Source organism: Oryzias melastigma, linkage group LG1 (assembly GCF_002922805.2).
Source record: "Oryzias melastigma strain HK-1 linkage group LG1, ASM292280v2, whole genome shotgun sequence".
Classification (NCBI taxonomy): Eukaryota; Metazoa; Chordata; class Actinopteri; order Beloniformes; family Adrianichthyidae; genus Oryzias; species Oryzias melastigma.
This window is the reverse complement of record NC_050512.1, coordinates 9563988-9586577: the sequence shown is the minus strand read 5'-3', so window position 1 is coordinate 9586577 and position 22590 is coordinate 9563988. Positions and strand designations below refer to the sequence as shown.

General features: G+C 37.7%; 2 protein-coding genes across 5 annotated transcripts in view; both read right to left on the bottom strand.

Annotated features, from left to right (window-relative positions):
• mgat3b (beta-1,4-mannosyl-glycoprotein 4-beta-N-acetylglucosaminyltransferase b) overlaps positions 1-1543 on the bottom strand; it is a 55268-nt gene extending 53725 nt beyond the window's left edge. Inside the window, exon 1 of the mRNA XM_036212439.1 lies at positions 1329-1543. The gene's annotated coding sequence lies outside the window, so the exon portion shown is untranslated. The remainder of the gene's footprint in view (positions 1-1328) is intronic.
• A 2756-nt stretch (positions 1544-4299) lies between these two features.
• tab1 (TGF-beta activated kinase 1/MAP3K7 binding protein 1) lies at positions 4300-21990 on the bottom strand. 4 transcript variants are annotated; one of them, XM_024259249.2, is made up of 11 exons: positions 21866-21990; positions 21018-21148; positions 19940-20093; positions 18127-18222; positions 17726-17864; positions 14274-14390; positions 12603-12714; positions 11924-12068; positions 11349-11556; positions 7159-7312; positions 4300-4830 (listed from the first exon to the last, which is right to left on the bottom strand). In XM_024259249.2, exons 1-11 carry the CDS (start codon positions 21896-21898, stop codon positions 4605-4607), a joined length of 1515 nt encoding a protein of 504 aa, XP_024115017.1. In that variant the 5' UTR covers positions 21899-21990; the 3' UTR covers positions 4300-4604. The 4 variants fall into 4 exon arrangements, with proteins under 4 accessions (XP_024115017.1, XP_024115019.1, XP_024115018.1 ...); XM_024259251.2 differs by having other exon boundaries at positions 4300-4827; XM_024259250.2 differs by having other exon boundaries at positions 4300-4827; positions 21018-21151; positions 21866-21942.
• Between the last annotated feature and the right edge of the window lie 600 nt (positions 21991-22590).

The following is a 22590-nucleotide window of genomic DNA, read 5'->3' as shown; positions in this document are numbered from 1 at the left end:
GGCCATCTTTAGAAATTATTGTATGTACATGCTTTGTCAACCATTAATTAATTTTGTTTGTGTATTTGCCAATTTTTTTTACATGTTTTCCCTTTAACTTAAAATAAATGAAGAAATTATAACAAAAAGGGGAAAAAACTGACAGAAAACGTTTTAACCAGAACCTATTTTTTTAATGTTAACTATGTTTAAAAATGACAATTATTATCGTTTTAATTTTGCTGACTTTATATTTTATCAAGCTGCCATTCAACAGCCACAAATAATTTTTTGAACATTTCCGCATAAAAATTAGATCAGAAAATCATTGTAGTAATAATATGGAGTTGCGTATATCAATTACTCTGATTGATGTGTTTCAGGACACTCAAACAAATACCAGATTATGTAAAAACCTAGATTAACAACAACAAAGAAAACCACCATGAAGCTACATTTTCCAGATATCTGCAGGTATCAAAAAGCATCTTTGTAAGCCCTTTGTTGTTGTTGATCTGACTTAATTTGCACATTTTGTAACTTGTCGAAGAAAAATTGAACAAATATGCATGAGAAATTAAAAATGATGTCATTTTCATGCCTGGAACCATTACTTTTTAATATCGTTCATACATTAGACAGTGAAATCGCTAACACCTGAGGTTGTTAGCTACTTATTCAATCCAGCTGGATGCTTGGTCTCCTGGAGTGTAACATCCGTAATGTTAGTCTGGTATCTGCAACCTCAAAGCCTGCATCTGTCCTCCCTCTGAGCAATGGAAGGGGGTGCGGGAGGTACATCTCATGCTGGTTTTTCTCTGTAAAAGCTGACAACGACCTGTCAGCTGTGATTGTCTTTATCAAACAATGTATGTTCTTTTTGTTAACACCAACTCCATAAGTCATATAGAAATGTGGAAAAAAAATTGGAGAGGAAAGGAAAGGTAGACGTAGTAAAAAAGTCATGGCAACAATTCTGCCAAAATAAGAGGCAGAGAACCAACGCAAATGTGGCAGTGATGAAACAATTTGAAGGGAGTAACTAAACTGTAAAGTACTACAGTTGCAACTTAATGGAGAAACCACGCTAACACCTGCTAACACATATGGTCAGAGCTGCTAGAAGTTATGGTCTTCTGCGATATGACCAGTTTTTATGGTCCCCATAAAAGCAGTTGGCCCAGCCGAGTTGATGATAAAGCAAGAATGGATCTTGTAAGAGAACCAGCGCCGAACACCCTCTCTCACGTAAATATAAACACATAAATACAAAACATTACTAATTAATGCTTCAAAAGAACAAAGTGTGTATGTGCCAGGTATGAACACCTTTAATATTCTCTTCTTACCTCTTGTTGCCCTGAAAGGCTCAGTCCTGTGGGTTATATTATAGTTGCATGTCCACTTTTAGGCGAGTCTTTCTGTCCCTTTCTGACTTGCCTGCGGCACTCGAGAAGGCGAGGTTCTTTCAAGATGAAGGCAGAAAGCATGAGGGGTAGTTTAAATGGTGTCATCCATAGTTGTCTGTATCCAAACGCTGAAGTTCACAAGCATAGTCTGCACCCTGAACACACCCACTGTTAGGCAGGTCCTCTGGTTACTCTTTAACTCCATACAAACATCAAACAAAAACAGTCCGACACAATACCGCTTTATTCAGGATAGTGCAACAGTAGCTCAAAGGCTTTTATTTTCCACATTTAAGCAAAATTTTAAATATGAACTATTGTCCAAAGATTGGCAGTGATTGTGAGTGGCAGAAATAAAGAAAAGGAGGGTTGTGTTTTCAACATTCAAAGAATCTTACGGCCAATAGTTCCTTTAGCTTAACTGTTTATTGTTTGCATTGAGTTAGATCATTTTGCAGGAAATATTAAAATAGAAACAGTCTAAACGTCAGCTCTTAAAGTCCTATTCCAACTATATATTTTTATAAATTGTTCAATGGTTGTTAAATTATGATTATGCATTTGTTTTTTTGTCAAAATAAAAAAATATATATTGTAAGACATTTTCTACAGCAGGGACTCAAAAGAAATTTGTGTCTGGGTTGTGGGTGGGACTGTTGTAAATAATCTAAGGTAGATATCCCAGCACCCCTTTGTTTACACTATCTTCCACTAGCTAATAGTCACTCACAACTCCAAGGTAAAATTAGCATAGCAAAAAAAAAAAAATGGTGAGCAGCTATAATCCAGCTGTACACCTTTGATCCAGATGGCAGCTCAGATGGAAGGTTAAGACGTAAATGGATCAATTTGTCAGCAAGTTGATGATATACAATTGGAGTGGAGAAGGGAGACTTTTGACTCACCCATGGCAGTTGATGCATCACAAACCCAAGCTTTTTCAAACTGCAGGTTTTTGTCTACTCCAGATCAAATATGATTTAAATTAAATACTCAGAAATGCTGTTTTAATCCTAAATTTTAATCCTAAACATGTCCTCCCTTATGACAAAAATGCTGCAAGAACATGTTAAAAACACCGAAACACGATTTCTTTGTTTTGTTGCGTGGATAATGTTAGGTTAGGGGTGCGAGGAGTTGTAAGCTAGTGAGAGAGCATGTAAACAGAGAGTTCTCAACAACGGGGAAGGAAACGTGTCAAAAGTCTAGCTCAGTGTCCAACTGAATTACAAATGAACAACTACAACTCTGCAGAAACTATGTTCTAGAAATCAACACAGGGTTTTTAATTTAGGCTAAAAACTGCAAAATTACAACAAAAATGTTTGATTTATTCTTGAAAACCTCAAGTCTAACAATGAAAACTCAAGCACCATTTATGTTCCAATAGACCCTTTTCACATGAAGTCACACAAAATGGCGAGTATGCAAAGTGACTTTCGGTTTTCAGATTCAGCTAACAGCTGAATGCTGTTTAAAGCAATTTTGCGTAAATAATATGAGGTAACCTAAACAATTGTAACCAAAATTTGTGCAATATTTATTTTAGAAATGTCCTACCTGGTTGTATTCATTTTCCCTTCTTAGATCATTCACAAATTACAGTACGAATGTCAGTAGTCCTGTCTGCAAAATGCTGCACAGCTGCTTCCCCAAAATCCTATAGATGATATTAAACGAGTCTGGGATCATTTTTCTCTGACAACCCGGTTAAAGTTAGACAAAAGTTACAGGTACTTCATTGAATGCATCTGTTTGTTTATGGAGGCAATTAGGATTTTCTTCTTCTAATTTATGCTAAAGCTTTCCACAATGAGGATGAGACGTAGAGCTGCAGAAGATCTTTCGGAAGTTCACATTTCCGGCCCTGTCGCCATTTAGTCTGATGTCACAGTGAAAAGGATCTATAGTGGCTGGTCTCTAATAGACACCAGGTCTGATTTAAGTGGAAAAACGTCCCAATCTGGCAACGCCGGGAGAGTGTCTGCAGTATTTGTGTTGTGTGGCGATGGCCAAGAAGCGCTCATTCGATTTAGCTTTTAAACTTTGTGTGGTGGCATACGCCAAAGAACATTCTGGTGAGTAATCTGCACAACATTCAGAACTTTGACACTGGAGTTCCAGTGTTAATGTTATTTGATTTACTGTAATTTGCAGTATTTCTCCTTCCGAATCTGCTGGAATTACGTTGATCGTGTTAACGGTTGAAAAGTTACAGTACTTTAAAGATTTTGTGTTTAAGCGTCATCGCGTTAAAGGGTTAAGGTGGATCCTAAACGTATCAGAGAATGGCACAAGCAGATGGATGATATTTAGAAGACGGATGCAAACTTCCTGGTGGGGGTTCAAAGAATGCAAGTGATGAATTAGAAGAACTGGTCTGAGCATGGATTATTGAGCAAAAACAGAAAGGTGCACATGTCAAAACAATTCACATGAAACCGAAGAGGATTTTTGATACAGAGACTGATGATGCTTCAAAGAGAAAAGAAACGTTCACAGCCAGTGCTGATCAGAACATAATGCAATGTTCTCATCATTTCAATAAACCCTGAAATGTTCATCTTCTGCTGTTGTCCACATCTCTTGACCAAGTTTCACCACAAAATCAACACATTAGCCATCATCAGTAAGAAGGAATTTTCAAAAAACTTTAAACTTTGTTGAACAAAAAACAGCCTTTATTTAAAAAAAAAACAAAAAAAAAAAATCTGTCAGACCATCTCTTTGGAATGAATTAAACTTTTCAGAAATAAAAAAATAACAGCAAAGAACCTAAAAGAACCATTGCGATGTCATAATTTCAGATTTGTGCACTTATCTTCTGGTTGGGAGAAAGTTTCAAATGAATGAAAATTGAGTGAATGAATGAAACGTCAAATGGGGGGAAAAAAACGGCAGAGAAGTCGGCTTAGTGCAAAGTGTAAGATCCTTTTAGACAGCTTCCTCTTTATATTCAGGAGAAATGCGATACATTTATCATAAAACCAAACTTTTAAATGTATTTCTGCCTTAACAGTTAAGGCTGACATCCATTGAGGTGAACCAACATTGCTTCATCTCTGCAAGACTTTAAAAGCACTTTATGCCCACACATGCAAAGTTTATAGTCTGTTGTAATACATTAATAAAATAATTTTTCTCACTTGAACCACTAAAAATCGACAGTTCGCATGTCTCTGCTGTCTTTTGGACGTTGGAGTGGTTCTGCTTGATTCACTGTGGTCCGAGGCCTCCCTGAGTGCTTTGGCCGTCGCTGTGCTCGTTCCCCCACAGGCGGTAAAACTGACTGAAGTCCACGTAGGGCGGAACCCTGCCCGTCTCATCGGGCTGCGCCGCCTGGCTGCCTCTCTGGCGGAACAGGCTCCCGTCCCCCGAGCTGGAGCTGGAGCTCTGAGTCTGCGTGTTGGTGGACTGCAGGGTGGCGGTGGGGCTCTGACTGCTGGGGAGAGGCGGGCGGTAAAAGGAAGAAGGACATGTCGGGTGATCGGGGAGTGTGGAAGAGCAGGGGATGAGGGTGGGGACGGAGGGTGGGGAAGCGGGGCCACCACAGCAGAGTAGAGAGTCCATGTCAGGGTGGGAGGGGGAGAAGGAGAGAGGAGGAAGAGGGGAAAGTTCAATTAGGGGCTGCAAGACGTCCACAGTTCTGGAGGTGGTTGGATGAAACATGCTAGAGGAGTGTAAAAGGAGAGCATGGCAGGACACAGATTGGATAATGTGGAGCATAAAGAAGAAAAACCAGATGGTGAGTGACATACAAACGTAGTGGAGTAGAGAATGGAGCAGCTATTCATGCAGAGTCCATGTCCACAAAACGTTAGTCGGCTACAGGTTACTCCAAGCGGGAACTCCGGTGAGATCAAGACTGACAGATGCCGACACTATTCTATCCTTTCAGATTAATGCGGGTTCTGTGTAGCTGGGGCTGGGAGTGACGCACTTCACTTTTCATTAGAATCCTTCCAGAATATGTGAAGCTGCCGTGTTCAGCGCATCACAGTCGGCGAGGAAACACCCTAAAGCCACGTTCACACACACGTTCAAGCGGACACTTCCAATTAAAAGTCAATCTAAAAGTGCATTTTGGGCTTCGGCATTCAAAACCTTTGCTTTCATGAATAGCAGCGCAAGTTCTTTGTCTTTACGTACAAAATGTGTGTCCATTTCAAGTTAATTAAGGTTAAACTTTGACTATTTAGTAGGGATGCAACAATATTCAATATAAAACCAAACAGTTTAATACGCGTTCAACAATTCAATACAACATTTTTCATAATATACATTTTATTTATTCAGTACCAGTCTGAGGTGCCTTAAGGGGGTCTGCTGCGAAAAATCTCTACCCACTCTCCCCCTCCCTACCAGAAACTACCTTGCCCCTTCTACAGTAGTTGGATAGTTAAAGTTTTAGCTAAATGCTAAAAGGATGTTTGACATCCAGCTGTCAAAACTTCAGAGAACTGCTTAAATTGTTGCAGTTCTTATAAGCTGCAATGTTTACAAAAGTTCTATTTAAATGGGATTTTGCAATAAGTGCCGAGAACTGTTCATTTGAAAAAATGTAAATTTGTGTTATGGTATTTCTCTTTGCAAAATAAACCATCATCTGTGGAATAGTTGGGTTTAAGGGTTTATTTTTCTTCCTCAATACATATCGAATTGTGACGTTGCATCCCTACTATTTAGTCGGGTTGCAACGATACAGTTTGCTCACAGTTCAATACATATTGAACACATTATGCCTGTTTAGTGCGATCTTAAATGTGTGTCAAATGTCTGGCATCTACCTAGCTTTAGTCACAACTGCCCTTCTGGGTGGATATGGGCTGTCATGGGCGAAAACTCAGAGTCCAAGTTGTAGGCTGCTCGTTGAGTCCGTAGAGTGAAAATGTTTAGTGTGGGCGATATGACGATAAATATTGTGTGGGCGATAGAAAACTGTCTATCGTGCCATTTCTCTTCTATCGGTTCTATTTGTTTATTTTTATTGCTGAACTTTTGTGCAAAAATGTGTTTTCTTACTAAGAAACTTGAAAACGTTTTGCACTTAAAAAAAAAAAATCATTTTTGACAATTCAGTTATATTTTATATGAAAAAATAAAGTCAGAGAAAAGTAAGTAATGACATTTTTGTCAGTTTTTTTCTGAGAATAACTGAAAATATACTTTTTTGTGGTATATTGCGATATATATCGTTGCACTTTTTTTCATATTGCCCAGCACTAAAAATGTCCTCACTGTGACGTTTAAACAACAAGCCAACAAAAGAAATGGACTTCAAAGAATCCCTTCTTTGTCACTGTTGTGCTACCCACACATACAGATGGCGTTCTACACAGAGAATGGTTAGACGTCAGTGTGATGCAGACGATGAGTCTCGTCTGGGGTTCCTCTTTCAGAAGCGACTGTGCTGTTATACTCTGGACTTTCTCTGCGCAGCTATGTGGAAGTGGAACCCAGACACACAGAATGAAAACCGACCTCACCAAAAATAAATATAGCAAAAGCAGAATGAAGTCTGATCTTGCTGCTTATTTAAAACGCACCCATAAATAAACTCGGCAGTTCCAAGAGTGAGGGGTCAGGAAAAGCTCACCTCCTGTGCCAAGTGTGCACCAGCACACATTAGTGTGGACGAAGTTTGAAATCAAAAAGGCGAAGGAAGCAGGTAAAAAATAGAATAAAAAAAAAAAAAATAGAGCATGCATGCTAAAACACCAATAAGAAAAGGGAGCAAAAATCTGGATTCAAAAGAGAATGCAAAGCTTACCCTGGTGTGGGGGTGCCCTCCTCCAGGGTGGAGGCAGTGCTAGTTCCATTAGTGAGGGTACTTTGAGAGGGCATCACCAGGGAGAGGGTGACACTGGTTTTACTGGTGCTCTGGCTGTTAGAGTATGGCACCGACACAGGGTAGATACGACCACCTACAGGAAAACACAGAAAATAACTTTATTTTTATTATGTTCACAAATTAAACACTGCAGATAAATTCTTGCGACATGAGAAAAACCCAACATCGGGAAAAACCACTGAAAGCAGTGTGGATTTTCATCATAAAACGGGCATCCTTGGAACGCTGAACAAACCCTGTTATTTTAGCTCCAATAGCCACACTTGGTGACATTCTGACAGTCTGTGATTTGCTATTCAAAAAGGCCCTGACAGACCAAACCAACAGCACAAACAAAGGCAATGGATCAAAGTGCCTGCTGTCCAGTCTTCTCAGTCATCTGCAACTGGGCATGAAAGACCTCATCTCAGTGATGACCCGAACATGCAAACGAGACCAGCAAAAAACAACAAGAATACATCCTTTTTTTCTTTTTTTTTTTTTAAAGGAAAGTGTGTTAAAGTCAATATTCAGTGCTCCTCCAAACTATTTATACCCCTTCATAGAGAGGTATGAATAATTAATAATGGTGTGAAAAGACACAAACCTAGGAGACAGTAAGATATCCTGTGTATTTCACTGACTATATTCTGACTATATATTGACAGACCCTCCCTCCTCACATTCCAAATAGAAAGTACACTGCAAAAACAGGCCCCATAGAAATAAATTAAAAAAAAAAAAAGTCTGGCAGATTTTCTTTAAAAAGGCAACAAAAAATTCTTGATATTAAAAAAAAAAAAATCAGTCAGAATTTTTTTCTTTAAACAGGTCTTTTTACTTTTTTAACATTCAGCTTTTGCAGTGTACCCACTGGCTCCAAGAAATCAAAATATCAAAATCCCAGTCTTCAATAAAAAATAAATAAATAAATAAATAAAAAAAAACACCTATTACCCAGTCAATACCTTTTTGGAATAACCATTCTCGCTTTGATACCCTTTTCTTTTTAATTTTCTTTCTAATCTTAATTTTTCTTTAGTGCAATTTATTCAAGTCATAAACTGACCAATCAGATGCCTCAATGAAAAGTAGGTGGTCTCATGTTGAATGCCTGAAACATTTGATTGACAGATTCTCAAAAGCCCACTTATAGTAGTAGGGGCGTTGCCATAGTAACATAGATTCAGACCATTGACATATATGGCTGTGACATCACCTATAGAAAACATCTTACCTCTGGTTCCAACAAAACAAAGTCAATCCCGTTGCCATTTTTCCGCAGTACAGATTTTGCTGTTTTGGGACCAGAGAGTACTTCATTTTTGGATTGCGAAGTGGGAGGGGATAATCACTCCAGTTCTTTCCATATACTATCATGATTCAGACCGATTCGGACCAATCACTAACGTCATCTGGCTCCAACATGGCGGGGTCCACATTGCACAAATATGGCAACTGGATTTACTTCACTCCACATGAGATCTAGAAGTGATGTCACACTCACCTTGTCAAATTCTCATATACAGTCAATGATCCGCACTAAATGAATCATAAAACTCAGTCAAGAAACTGTCCAGATCACTATCTTTTGGAAAGGGGGGAGGACTTTGTTTCCATCATTTTGAAAAGAGATTAAAGACACCTGAAGCACAAAGAAGGATTTCTTCCAGAGATTGTAGATTAGTCTGGCACAGAAAAGTAACTCGTTTTCTGATAAGGTGTTTTCAAGAGTCTGTGATAGACTGATATCGTCTCATTGTCTCAAAAACAACACAAAGTGCCAGACGAGTGTCATAGCCAGCTCTAGCTCTGACTAAAGTCTAAAAATTCGATTAAAAAAAATCTGTCTTTTCCACTCATTTCAACAACCATAAGAGGGGTTAAGAGCATTCCACTCCAATGAAGAGCCGTCTTCCTAAAAGTCTGACTTTATTTAAGCATTCATGTGTCAGCATCATTTTCCTTTCATGAAGTCCTGATGACTGTCAGAGGACATCAATGAGCTTCAAAGAGCCACTCAGCAACAAAGATGGCTTTGGCAGAGGGTTGTGGGTAATGTGATGCTTTGTGATGTTCCACTCTTGGCCTTGCACCGTGTCAGCTGAACTTTTCACAACTGGGAGCTTGTGTTGTAATTTGAGTAGAAACAACAGAGTTGTTGGTGTGGATATCCCTTAAAGACCCACTCCAATGTAAATTGTGCTTTTTTTGGGTGTTTTTAACATGTTCTTGTTTTTAATTTTCATATAATGGAGAACATATATTTAAACGATTAAGCTAAAAATTGCATTTCTGAGTATTTTTTTTAAATCAAATTGTTGTTAATCAGGAAAAAAAATGCATTTAATACATTATTTGTGACAGACAAAACGTTGGGCGAGCCTTCAACTTCAAATGCATCAAATCTATTACGATAAGATCTCAGGAAAGAGTGTAATACTTTTTTTGTTCATTTTAGGTAAAAAGTGACTGGATATATAATTCCAAAATGTTCAAAACTCATGCAGATCCTGATACCTTGAATGTCATATCAGTTGCTGAGCTACTGTTTTTGATACTAAATTTGAGAATTATTTTTAAGGACCAACTCAAATAATCTTTTATTGTAAAAGTATTCCCAGTGTTTTTTTGTTTTTTATTTCAAATATACGATTTTTGGCCAAAAAAACAAACTGTTGTTTTCAAGGGCAAAGTTTCTGTAGAGCCCATGAATTCATTGGAAATTTGTCTCTGAGTTGTGGGCGGTACTGTTGGTGCAAATTAAACCCCGCCCCCTACCCCTCTCAGCTGCTGAGGACTCTGACCAGAGACCTCGCTGCTCGCCCAATGCATTTTCTTCATGACAAATGCAATCTTTTTCATACAGCATTTTTCGTCTGCTCCTGAACCACAACTATTTAAATAAAGAGATACTCAGAAATATAATTTTGCTAAATTTTCTTTATACATGTCTTCCATAATGCAGGGGCAGACTTAGGATTAGCCAAAGGTAGGCGATCGCCTGGGGCCTCCCAACACTCTGGGGGCCCCGAGTTGAACACTTATAAAAGTGTCTAAAATAAATTTTACACCCATCATTATTTAATTCCGTCATAAAAACACCCCAAATTACTGAAATGGCCAAAGATTGATCATGTGAAAAGTGTATCATCCTCCTGAGTGGCTAACAAATTAGAGCATTAAATAAATTCAATGTTTTTCCAAATAAAAATATGAAATAATATGCATAAAATTAGTTTATTTGAAATTTTAGTGTAATTTCAGTTTTTAAATGCTAATGTCTCTAAAAGTGGACCAGAAATGATATTATTTGCCATTTCACCCTAGGTAAGGATCTTAAAAAAAATTATAATGTTACAATCTTTGCCTGGGGCCCCCAAACTGCTAAGTTTTACACTGAACATGTTCACACCAAAAACATTGTTTTGATTGGAGTGGATCTTTAAACAAGACTGTAACATCTGAGATTTTGTTTCATTAAATCAAATTTTTAACTCTTTTCACAGGCTTAGGGCTAAAATTATGATCCAATAAATAAATAAACAAATACAAAAGGAATAAATTGTTATCAACACAACAAGTTAAAACAAAAAGTTTCAAAAAAAGTTCAAGAAGTAGTAAATAGCTAGGTTTATGCAAGGTTTGCTGTTGCTGATATTGACTAAATGATTCATGTAGTTATTAAAACAAGGTAGAGTGAAAATCCCTGTTCTTAAGTCTTTGTTCAGTTTTTTTTTCCAAATATTACATTGAGGGAGGGAGGAACTGGGGAAGGGAGGGGTACTCATTTTGTGTTAATGTACTTTTCTCCTTTTGTGAATTTGCTTTTAACACACTGTGTTTGAATGTATTTTATTTGATTTTATGATAAGCGCTTTGAGCTTCTTTCGAATGAAAGGCATTATACAAATAAATAAAGTTTGAGTTTTAGTTTTGATACTTGCAGTTAAGCTGCATAAAACCTCTCAAAATAGACATCCAGCCCTAAACCACTGCTTGCATTTTTTGTTGTGTAAACAATCCACTTTCCATTTTATTCCAACCAAAAAAAACCTAAAACTTAATAATGAACATTCTGAATCCATTATAGAAATCTTCTCCAGCCCAGAGAGAGTGCAGAGTCCTACCCTGCGTGGGTGTGAGCGCTCCATCAGCTAACGGGTAATTGAGTATGCGGATGAGGATGGTCATGTCCTCGTGCCTGTAGGCTTCCCTCTGACGGCCAGACACGTACGCGTCGTGGTGAAGCCGCTTGACCCGTTCCACTACGGACTGAGCTGCCGCCTCTAGGCTGGTCTGCTGGGCCAGCTCGGCCGCTACCATGGCAACTATTTCCTACAGAGGACAGAAAAAGACACAGGAGGTCCACAAAGATTAATTGTACAGCTGGTGGAAGATGGAGATAATTAATATAATGAAATGTGAAAGGACAAGAGCAGAATAAGATGACAATCAGGCCAGAATGTAGCCAGAAACAAAGGGGGGAAGATTTTAGAGTCGATACTTCAACTTTAATCTACAAAGAGGTTAAAAAAAAAATAAGAATAGAAATAAGAACAGAAAAACTAGGGAAGAGGATGGAAGAAATATAAGAGACAGATGAAAGAAAAAAAGATTCACATTTACTTAAAATTTGAGTAAACAAAATAAGAAAAGAGAGCTGCACAAACATAAAGAAAAAACAAAAGATTTCTCCTCTGACCTGGTTGACCTGTTCGGGGCCGTGGGCTGACTCCAGCGCATTTATCAGCCCCTCCGACATGAGCAACAAAAAGCCTGTCAGTCCGTCTAAAGAGTGGCTGCCATGAATCTCCGGCTCCGAGATGATTGGTTTTGTCTTTGCCGAGCTAACAGTAGAAGAAGACAGAGGGATTGATGTAACACGAGGCACCGAGCGCAAGAAAGTATGGAAAAATCTGCAACTGCACTTAAAAAATAAAGACAATGAGATTAGACACAGAAGGACGAGATGGAAGGACAAACAGGAGAGACGGGAGATGAAAAGAGCCATAAGTGCAGTTGACATGCACACAATGAGGCTGAATAATCTTATTGATCCACACAATAGCTTACACTCCCCTCAGAAATGCATTGACTTTTCTATTTTCTACACTGACAGCACCAAGATTTTAGTGTCTCTGAAGTTAACACTGCAGAAAAAGGAGCTAAAAAGAAATATGTCCCAAAAGTGAAGAAGGAACACCCACGAAATAACAAGGACTATGTGACCAACAAGAAAGGATGAAGAAGCAGGTTTTTTATGGCTCGAGTCACCAGATCCAACTTCAAATAATGACGTTATTTGGGAAACAGAGCAAACAAGCAGCTTACAAGAAGCTAAACAGTCACTGTTCAGAAAACGTTAAGAGAGCGGGCTTCACCTGAGCAGCTCGATTTCATTGTAGTTAAACTTGACTCGGTAATCTCCAAGTCTCCTGGTGCTGCTCTGTCCTGCTATCTGACCCACTTGTCTGACCCGAGCAGAGTCCACACCTGCATGGAAACGTCGGGGACACAGAGGAATAAACAGTGAGGACGCAGGGGTGATTGTGTCCACGAGAGCAAAACATGGAGGGAAAAGTGTGAGAGCAGTAAATAGAGGCAGGAAGTGCTGGTAAAAGTTGAGCGGATGTGTGTGGAGGAAAATGCTCTGCAGCAACAGTCCCACGCACAACTCAAAAATGAATTCCAAATGAACTCCTGCTTCTCTGCAGAAACTTTGTTTGATAAAAAAAATAATAAAAAATGTATTTTTTTATTTGGGCTCAGAATGACAATCATAATTGAAAGACTACTGGATATTGCATATAGGATGCTTTTCTACATTTCAGAATTTGCTACAATTATGTTAATTGCATAAAAAATTATAGATCTATGGTAAAAAAAATTAAACACTGGAGCAAAGGCTCCGGTGTTAAAGGGTTAAAGACCCACTCCAATGAAATAGTTGTTTTTGTCTTTTTAACATGTTCTTTTAGCGTTTCTCTTATAGTAGATGACATCTATATATAAGAATTTACAATTAAAACTGCGTTTCTGAGTATTTCCAATTCAAAATTAGGAGCAGATGAAAACCGGATGCTTGAAAAACCCTCAGACTAATGACACAACTACTAAAAGGGCTGGGTGTACCAAAGCCTAACTTTTCTGCTCCATTTCTGAAGCATCCACTTGAAGACAGATAGATCTATTAGTGTCTTCGTTTTCCTCCTTTGAGCTGTTATCTGGCTATAAACTATATGGATGGATAGCTCCGGTATTTTGGGCCGTTGTTTTGCTATGCTAATGCTAGCTTGGGGTTGTGAGAAGCTGTAAACTAGAGTGTGAACAAAGGCTTGATGGGATCAGAGCTAACTTCCATGCCAACACCCACCTCTACAACCCAGAATTGCATTTCTTATGAGCTGCAGAATATGTCTTAAAAAAACGAAACGAAACAGGCTTTTTGATTTTGGCTAAAAGGCAAATTAGATGACAGCTGGGAACACTTTTGCAATAGATCAAAAGATGATTGGAGTGAGACTTTAAGGCCATTTCCCTTAACTGTACCAATCGAGTGCATCTGCTTGAGTTTTATCTTTCAGCGTGGCTGATAAAAGAAAGCAAAATCCTACACATTCTGCCTTTCTAGTCATATCCAAACTGAGAGATTCTGAGGAGTTCTTGCTGAATGAGATGAAGATTTTCTACCACTCCTGCTAATAGAGATTTCCTTCAAGCAAACATGACGCTTGCGGCTTTAATTGTCTAAATTTTTGTGATAAGTAGTTGTTAGTAAAGGCCCTGCAGGGGTCTTTCTGCTAGCATTTGGTGCTGGTTTAGTTTGTTGTATTGAAGGAGGCAACAACACAATCATATTTGTGATTTCAAGAACAATAAAAAAAACACTTTGAAAAGCAGTTTTAGCTTTCTTGCAACAAGATAAGATTTTTTTGCTAATAATTTGACGTTTCTCATCACAATTCACAGAGCAAACTTAAAACACGTTTTTCTAAATGCAGGAATTCCACACAGACTGTAAAAGCAATAGTTGTCAGTATTTTTTCCCTCACCCAGTGCGGCGAGCCTCTGCAGCTCTTCCTCGTTGTCCGTGCTATGAGGTCGACCAATCTGCTGGACCTGGTTCTGACCGTCACTGCTAGACTTGCAGAGTAGAACTCGGTTGGTACCTGAAATTACAAATAAGCACTGTAAACTAACATTTAGCTCACAGTTATTATTGCAAAGGAGACAAACTCGTCAACCTGTGTTTTAAAAGCTAAAACCTGAAAGACTCAACTTTGTTTAACAGGCATCGTTTGTGGTGTGTTTTATTTTTTAGCACATAAATCTACACATAGAAATATTGATTCACATAAACAGAATAGTACATAAATCATCTACTGTATATGAGAACTGGACCGAGTTAGTGTGACCTCACCCATAAAACTGACTTACTTTCGTCTCTTAAGCAATTATGTTGTCTTTTTTAGTTGTCATTTTTACACAAACACTGCCACGTGGAGCCAGATGACTTGATTAATCCGAGTTGCTCTAAATCAACGTTTCTATGGCAGCTACTGTCACCAATCAGGAGTGAGCTTGTTGGGAAGCCACACCCCTTTCACTGAAAGCAGCCTCAGGAGAATCTGTCAATCAAACGTTCAGCAGAAGACCACATCATTTTATTGAGGCATCTGATTGGTCAGTTTGGTAGTTTGTTACTAGCTTGTTCTACAGAAAAAAAAATATCACAGAAAAAAATGTTTAGAAAATGTAGCAGAGAATGGTGATTTTGACAAACAGAATGACTGAGTAATAGCTGTTTATTTCTCGAGAGAATTTTTGCTTTGTGAAGCCAGCTGGTACTTCCTGTTTGGAACGTGAGGGAGGATGGGTCACTCAGTCCAGTTCTCATATACAGTTAATGGTTGGATCAAAAAAATCTGGTAGTTATTGCTGTAAAAGATATTAAAACTATCAATGATGCGACAAGAGTGACCTGATAAATATCTGTGCAGATTTGAAAACACAAAAATAAGTTTTTATCACTAGAAGGTGATCCTGCCACAGCATTTCACAATGTTTGATTCGACAATGACCCCAAATGAAAAGCAGAGAAGGACAGATCAATGACTAATTAACTTTCACAATAGTACTCCTGGACCACTGAGCAGAACAGGCCATTCAATGACAAACGCTTCCGAATGTTAAAATAACTGTTTAAAAGTCCTCAGCAGATCACAACAAAACCCCATCAGATTTCATCAATAGTTTTATCTACAGCTAGAAGAAAATCTACTTTTCATAAATGATGAAATATTTCTTTAAACAGCATATTGCAGCTAAAGATCAGCTTTGTTGAATTTCAACCACTAACTTTATTATGACATTAATTTTTTTCTAAATTACTCTAGACGCTCCCCTCAAGGTAGGAGCAAGATTAAAAGAATGAAATGAAGCTTAATGATATCAAATTTACATTATTTTTTTAATGAGTTAAATATTTAGAGAAATGTATTTGACATTTTAAGATTTTTTTCCCTTTCAGACCGCTAACATGCTTTTCTCCATCTTTAAACAGTTTCTGCTCTCAGATTTACTGTTGCATCCAGTTTTATTCCTTCTTACATACAGGCTTTGCACAGCTTCTGTTCTTGGATTGTTCCTGTTTGATTACATCAAATCAAGCGTGCCATAATGCCCAGCTCTGTTCCTGCTGGGATAAAACAGGGTGCTCCCTCTAGTGTTGCTTTTAAATACTCCACAGATACAGGTTGGAAACAAACCTCAGTTTATGGTAAAATACTAAAAAAGCTTAATTGCAGTTTCAAAAAAATATATACGTAAAGTGCTCACACGAGAACACACTCCTTATAGCACTCTTGCAGCATGATTTAGTCATTTAGATTGAACAAATAATAGTCGTTACAGGAACTTCTTAACAAAAGTGTGTTCCATCAAAATTCTTTATTTTGTTATAAACAGTACTTCCTTGATATTAAAAATGTTTAAATTGAGTCATCGTCATTCATTTTTCCTGTATTTGATATATTAAAACATTATAAAACTTCCCTTAAAATGAGGTTGAATTAGATGAATAAAAAACCCTCAGGAGGGTTTCTTCTTGCCTCCAAACTGACTTTAGTTCACAGTGGTTCTGTAACGGCCAGATGCTTCCACATATCCTGCCGAAAACTCCATGCCCTAAAACGCCACTATGAATAAGTCATGAACCTTAGAAACACCTAAACAGAGTGATTGCTTTGGAAGAAGAGAACGCCACAGCTTCCAGTAAGGACACTGCTGCAGGAAGTAAATCTGGGTTAAATATCAAATTATTTAATGTTTTCATAGAAAATAATGAAGGAAACATCATTATGAACATTTCCTACTACCTTGAAAAAAGTAACTTTAATTTTGTTTTAGATGCAACAGTGTGACCCATGACAGTGGAGGTTGAATAATTTATTGAGGGTGTCTAATCTTACCAAAAAATAAAAAAAAAACCTAAAATACAGTTTTAACCCTAAAGACGACCTGGAAGCTTCCATTGCTTGTTAGGTCTCCAAAATAACCAAAGTTCAAACTCAAATCTGTGTCAAGTCTGACATCTGGTGGTTCAGGACAAAGAACAGCTGTTTGTGATACATGGCTGCGTTGTGTTTTCACTTTAAGACCCACGCTGACAAAAATGGTGCTTTTAGCATGTTCTTGTATGTTTTTTGTTAATGGAGGACATAAAGTATGAAAATTAAGCAGTTATTTGTGTTTCTGAGCATTTCTTTACTCAAATCATTGTGATTCAGGAGCAGATGAAAAAATGCCGTTTAAAAAAACTTGTTTCTGCTACATGGAAAAACACACGGACTCTGAGATCAGACGTTTTGCTCGTTCGAGCTGGCATCTGGCTCAAAACTGTACGGCTGGATAGCTCTGTTATTCCTCGCCACACTTGTCACAGTGGTAATGTTATGCTACGTACACACCACCCTCAGCACTTCAAATTAAAAGTACAAATTTTTATCTCCGTTTTTGGACTCTACATACAAAATGCGTGGTAATTGGCTGTTGGATCGTTTCAGAATGTTGGAGCAACTCTTCAGACTGTTGGTGACAGACATGCACTAGTAAATAATAGAAGAAGAAGAGGAAGAAGAAGCCCCTCCTTGATTGTCTAGTGTGAACACAATAGGCTAAACGCTGTTCCTGAATTTGGCATCACATGGCTTGTTTGTTACGTGCTCTCCTGCTAGCTAACACCTTCCCCAACCTCTATGCAACAGAGAGCTCTCAGCAATGGGGAGGGGAAGACGGAGAGTCCCCCCCACAACTCAGAAACTGCAGAAACTATGTCCTAGAAAACAAAACTTAAACTTGTGCCTAAAAACAGCCCAATCATAATAAAAAAAATACCACGAATATTTTGAAAAGACATCAAAAGGTGACTGACGAGGGACTTTAAGCAGTCACGTTTTAATAGGACACCAGGGAGAGTCAATCCTGTGCACATGGATGAACATACCAACATTGGCGACGTAAAGCTTGTTGTTGAGAATCAGTGCCACCACGGCTGTGGCGCCTCCCGACACCTCCAGCTCCAGCTCCTTCAGGCGCTCCTGCACCTTCTGACTCTGAGGGGTGAGCTGGTGGAACGCCACATTCTAACATCCAGGAGAAAGAAAAAAAAAAGGGAAGTGGTGATGGAGTGACAGCAGAAAAGAGTAACTGATTTAATGTGAGCTGACACCAACTGGTCTAAACAATCAGACTGCTGAGAACAATCAGAACGGGCTCATTCTTCCAGGACTGAACACTGGCGCAAAACTGCTTCCAGAGCTCCAGTTGCTATGGAAACCAAATCCTGTTCTAGATTTGTACTTTCATCAGTCAATATGTTTCTTGTGTGTGTGTGTGTGTGTGTACCTCGTTGTGTGGCAGGGTGTATGGGGATAAGTGAGCTTTCTCAGCCAAAGCATCATCTATCGTTTCAAAGTAGCTCTTCTCCACCACATCAAAGGCCTGTGACAGCAGGAGGAGGCAGAGAAAAAACATCCGTCAGCTTTGTAGAACACAGACAACAACACCTAAAAAGGTATCCTGTGGAAATCGTCCAACCACAAACCATGTTTTTAAAGAAGTAAAAAATAGAATTTTTTTTTTTTTGCTCGTAATTAAACCAATATTTAACAAAAACAAGCCACAAAGAAATAAGCACACGTTAGAATAAAATAAGATTGATTTAAATTAAATAAAAACGTCAAATTTCCAGACGACCTAAAGATAGTTAAGAATAAATGCTGTGGATGTAAACACAGCTAAAGTGAGTGAACAATAACATTAATCAAGGAGGAAACATTTTGAAGCAAATTGGATGGAAAAGTTTTTTTTTGGCAACTACATAATATAATATTGAGACATAGCCAAGAAAAAGAACAAGAAACATTAGTTCAGTATCAAGAAATTCAAACCCTCAGGCTGGAATAAAGTACAAACAATAATCCCAGTGTAATCAATACAGTGAAAAGCAACAACATGAATTAGGGATGGGTCGTTTACAATTTTCCCGGCCAGGACCGATATTTCCCCTGCTACTGTGGCCAATATTTGCCGATATCCGTATTTAAGTGTCTACATTAACACAAAGTTACATTTGCTTTTTGTTTCTTTATAAGAAATGCACAACTTTTCTTCAACTATACTATTACATTATAGTGGAACTTTTTAACATACAGCAAGGGATCTTATAGGAACAAGTCTCACTTTAAAAATATATCTGAAAACATTCACTGACTTTTAGACATAACTGTAAATCATAAGCTTCCCCTTGTCGGGGATCTATTAGGGACTACATGAATCAAAAATTAAATATACATAAAAACAGCCAGAACAATTACTAGTGTAAACATAATCTTTTCAGTGCCAAGGATCTGTTAGGATCAAGTATCTGTGTCAAAAACAAAGTGTATCTGAAAACATTCAGGACAATATCAGTAGATTTTTAAAGTATCAATACCGGTAAAGTCAAATGATGCAAATATCGGCTGATACCGATACTGGCAGTGATTTATCGCCCACCCCTAACACGAATAGAAGTAATAGTAGCACGGGTGTTTAAGAAACACTGGTTGTTCCTCTGCACCTCAAGGAAGGTTGTTTATAAAACTACTGCCTGTTTTTCTGCTAATGATTTACCAAAAACCACAGACTAAAGCTCTGAATCAGCAGATTCACACTCTGAGCTGGGATTGTGCAGCAGTTAACTGACAACTCCGCTGTGATGAGGGATGGGTTTCTCCTTTCAGGCTTAAACCAGCCTCTGGTGTTAGCAGCAGAGGCTTACAGACATCTAATTATGGTGAGAAAGAGGTTCAACGTGTTCGTCTGAGCTGCCTCTCAGCAACAGGGAGAAGAACAGGGAGAAAATTATTCAAAATTATCCGTCTTTCAACTACAAATTTGCTTTTTTTCAAAATTACTCCTATAGGAAAAGTGCAACAGTGTCTCACATTCAGCTCTGAAAAATTGTGGACCCTTTCATCAATATAATGCTATTATTTTTGTTTTGTATTTTTATTAATGCGTCTTTTTGATTGTCTCCCCTTAAAATAAATCCATTCCATCCACAAGAAATTTGTTTTTTGTGTCTTTCTGAACATCCTTTCATTGGAAGATAAAGGATTCTTTAAAAAATCTGAATAAAATGTGAGTGAAGAGGAACAAGCATGCACACACAGACCTGCGTAAGAATCCGGCGGACGTCACTGTCTGTGTGACTGGAGTTTAACTGCCCGAGGAGGAGCTCAGCTGTGAGACACTGAGCAGCGAAGTTGGCCACTCTGCTGCCGTCATAACCATTGAAGACTCCGTACAGAAAGCAGCCATCTTCCCCTCTGATTAGTAGACAGATAACATAAAAAAGATAAATAAAAATGCAATTTTGCTTTTGAAAAACAGACAGTAAACTTAAAAAATAAAAATACTTGTTTATATGTATTCAAGAAAACAGAATAAAACAAACAACAATATCATAGACTAAATAGATGAAAATAAAACTGACATGATTTTTACTAAAAAAAAAAATTAGGGATATTACTTCAATAAATCCTAATTTTTAGTCATTTTAACACTACTGATTAGTCGATAACATTTGTGAGAAAAATCTTGTAGCTTAACCTTCACCAATCTTTAAAAAAGGATTTCTTTTAAATGTTTGTGTATTTCCAGTCATCTTTTGGAGAGCTGAAGAACAATTCTTAACATTCACTCAAATGTGGACAAATTATGAAGCAGACAAAAGAATGCAAATCTAAAAATCAAGTAAATCACTTCCCTATTTTCTCCAAATAGTCCAAATTCATGCACCAGTATGCACAGGCTGTGTAAATACCACTTATTGTACATGTTACAACTTGCTGAACACTTATAGTTAAATAGCTCTGTTTGATCTGAAGGGCTACAAAGAATAATCCTTTCAGGAAAGAGATGTAGAAACATTCTAAGCTAAGGAAAACACACAAAACATAATACAAATAAACTAAATTCACAAACTTTTTACATTTTTTCATTTGTTTTTAAATGATCTGTGTGAGACAAAAACAAGTGAATACATGCCTGATTCATCATATTTTAAGATTAACTTCTGATTTTGAACATTTTTAAATCTATAGAAAATTGAAATAATTATTAAGATGTAATTAGCAATGAAAGAAAAATCCCGAGCCCATAAGAAGGAATCTGACTTCCAAATAGAGTTGGTGTCTATTCTCTGCCTCTGAACATTTCCGATTTGAGATCATTTTCCTGGGATTACTTACCTCAGCCTGAGGTGTCCATCCTCCATGGGGTGGCTCTGAGTCCCTTTGCCATCTGGGCCGTACACACAGTTTGGGGCGGCGCCGACCCCACACATCTGACACAGGGGCAGGTCATCCGTCCAGCTTTGATGCTGCTGGGAACAATGTGGATGGGTTCAAACGCTCACGTCTGCTTATTCTGAGCTATTTAAAATAATATTGCCACCAAAAACAAAACTTAAAAACTATTTAACACTTTAAAAAATAATAAAATAATAAACCAAGGAATTATAGACCATAAAAGCTTAAAAAAACACTTTCAGATTAAAAGCTTTTCTATTAGGGGTTTTCAAAATAAATTGCCAACTTTAAAAAGCTGTTTTCAGTTTGGGAATCGCTTTAGCTCTGTTGTTAATATCGTTTATATTAGTATAGGACGTGAGTTCAAAAGATTTCCTAAAAACTAATCTGAAACCGAATGTCAACACAACACTAACAGCCAGGCTATTCGAAAGGACTACTACAGAGTACGAAATGATTAGGGCCTAAAAGCATATTTTCCTTAAAAATAAAGAACAATACCACATATTTGATCCCGTCACCAGCATTACTATGGCAGACATAAACTTGGTTGCTGTAGTTGCCAACAGAATTAGAAAATGTAGCTAGTTAGCTTAGCAAAGCACTAATAGGTTCACCTGAAAGTAGCTAACTTTTACACTGCTATTTGGGGATAAATTAAACACCAAATGTTACGAAATCACGCAGCAAAATAAACGACAGCAAACACACGCAAAGCATCAGTAGTGTGTGACGTAAGGTGACCAATATAAGTCGAAGAAAGTAATTAAGAGCAGTTTTTAACGTACACTCTGCATCAAAGTCCTGCGATGCGCCGCCATGTTGGACGGGAGTCGGTGTGTTCACGGTTTACTTCGTAAATTCTAAAATGTTGTTGATATCAACGAGAAATCCGGTATTTCGTGACTTATTTTGAAGCAAAACTCACATTAAAAAGATTTCAAATTGTTTAGATGTTTTGTGTGATTCATTATATAACTTTCTTATGTGATTTTACCCGAATAAGGAACTATTTTGTGTTTCATTTAGAGTTAGGTATAAAACATAGAAAATGCGGGGAAACTTAAATGTATAAGATCAGATTAATAGATATTTTGCTTTTTTAAGCGTGTTCTTTTCTTTCCTTGCCTTCGGTTTTATTATACAGTATCAAAATGAATTAGTCTGTTTAATTTCCTACATCCCATGAAAGCACCTCCACAAACTCCTTCTTGTTGCTTATTTCGGTTTCTTTGATAATGTCGCCCTCCTGTGGAACGTTTGTGAATTGCATAACAAAACCGTCTGCTTAAATGATTTGTGCGCGTGCGCAAGAGCAGTTATTTTACTTTTAAGTGTGCATACGCACCAAAACTATTCAAAACATTCAAAAACTTTTACTAAATGTATGAATTATAGCCAATACAAAATGTATAAATAGGTAACAAACACATTGTATACATATAGGCAAATAGTTTTATCAAAGCAATTTGAAACTAGATATTTATTTTACAGATGTCTGCACTATATCTAG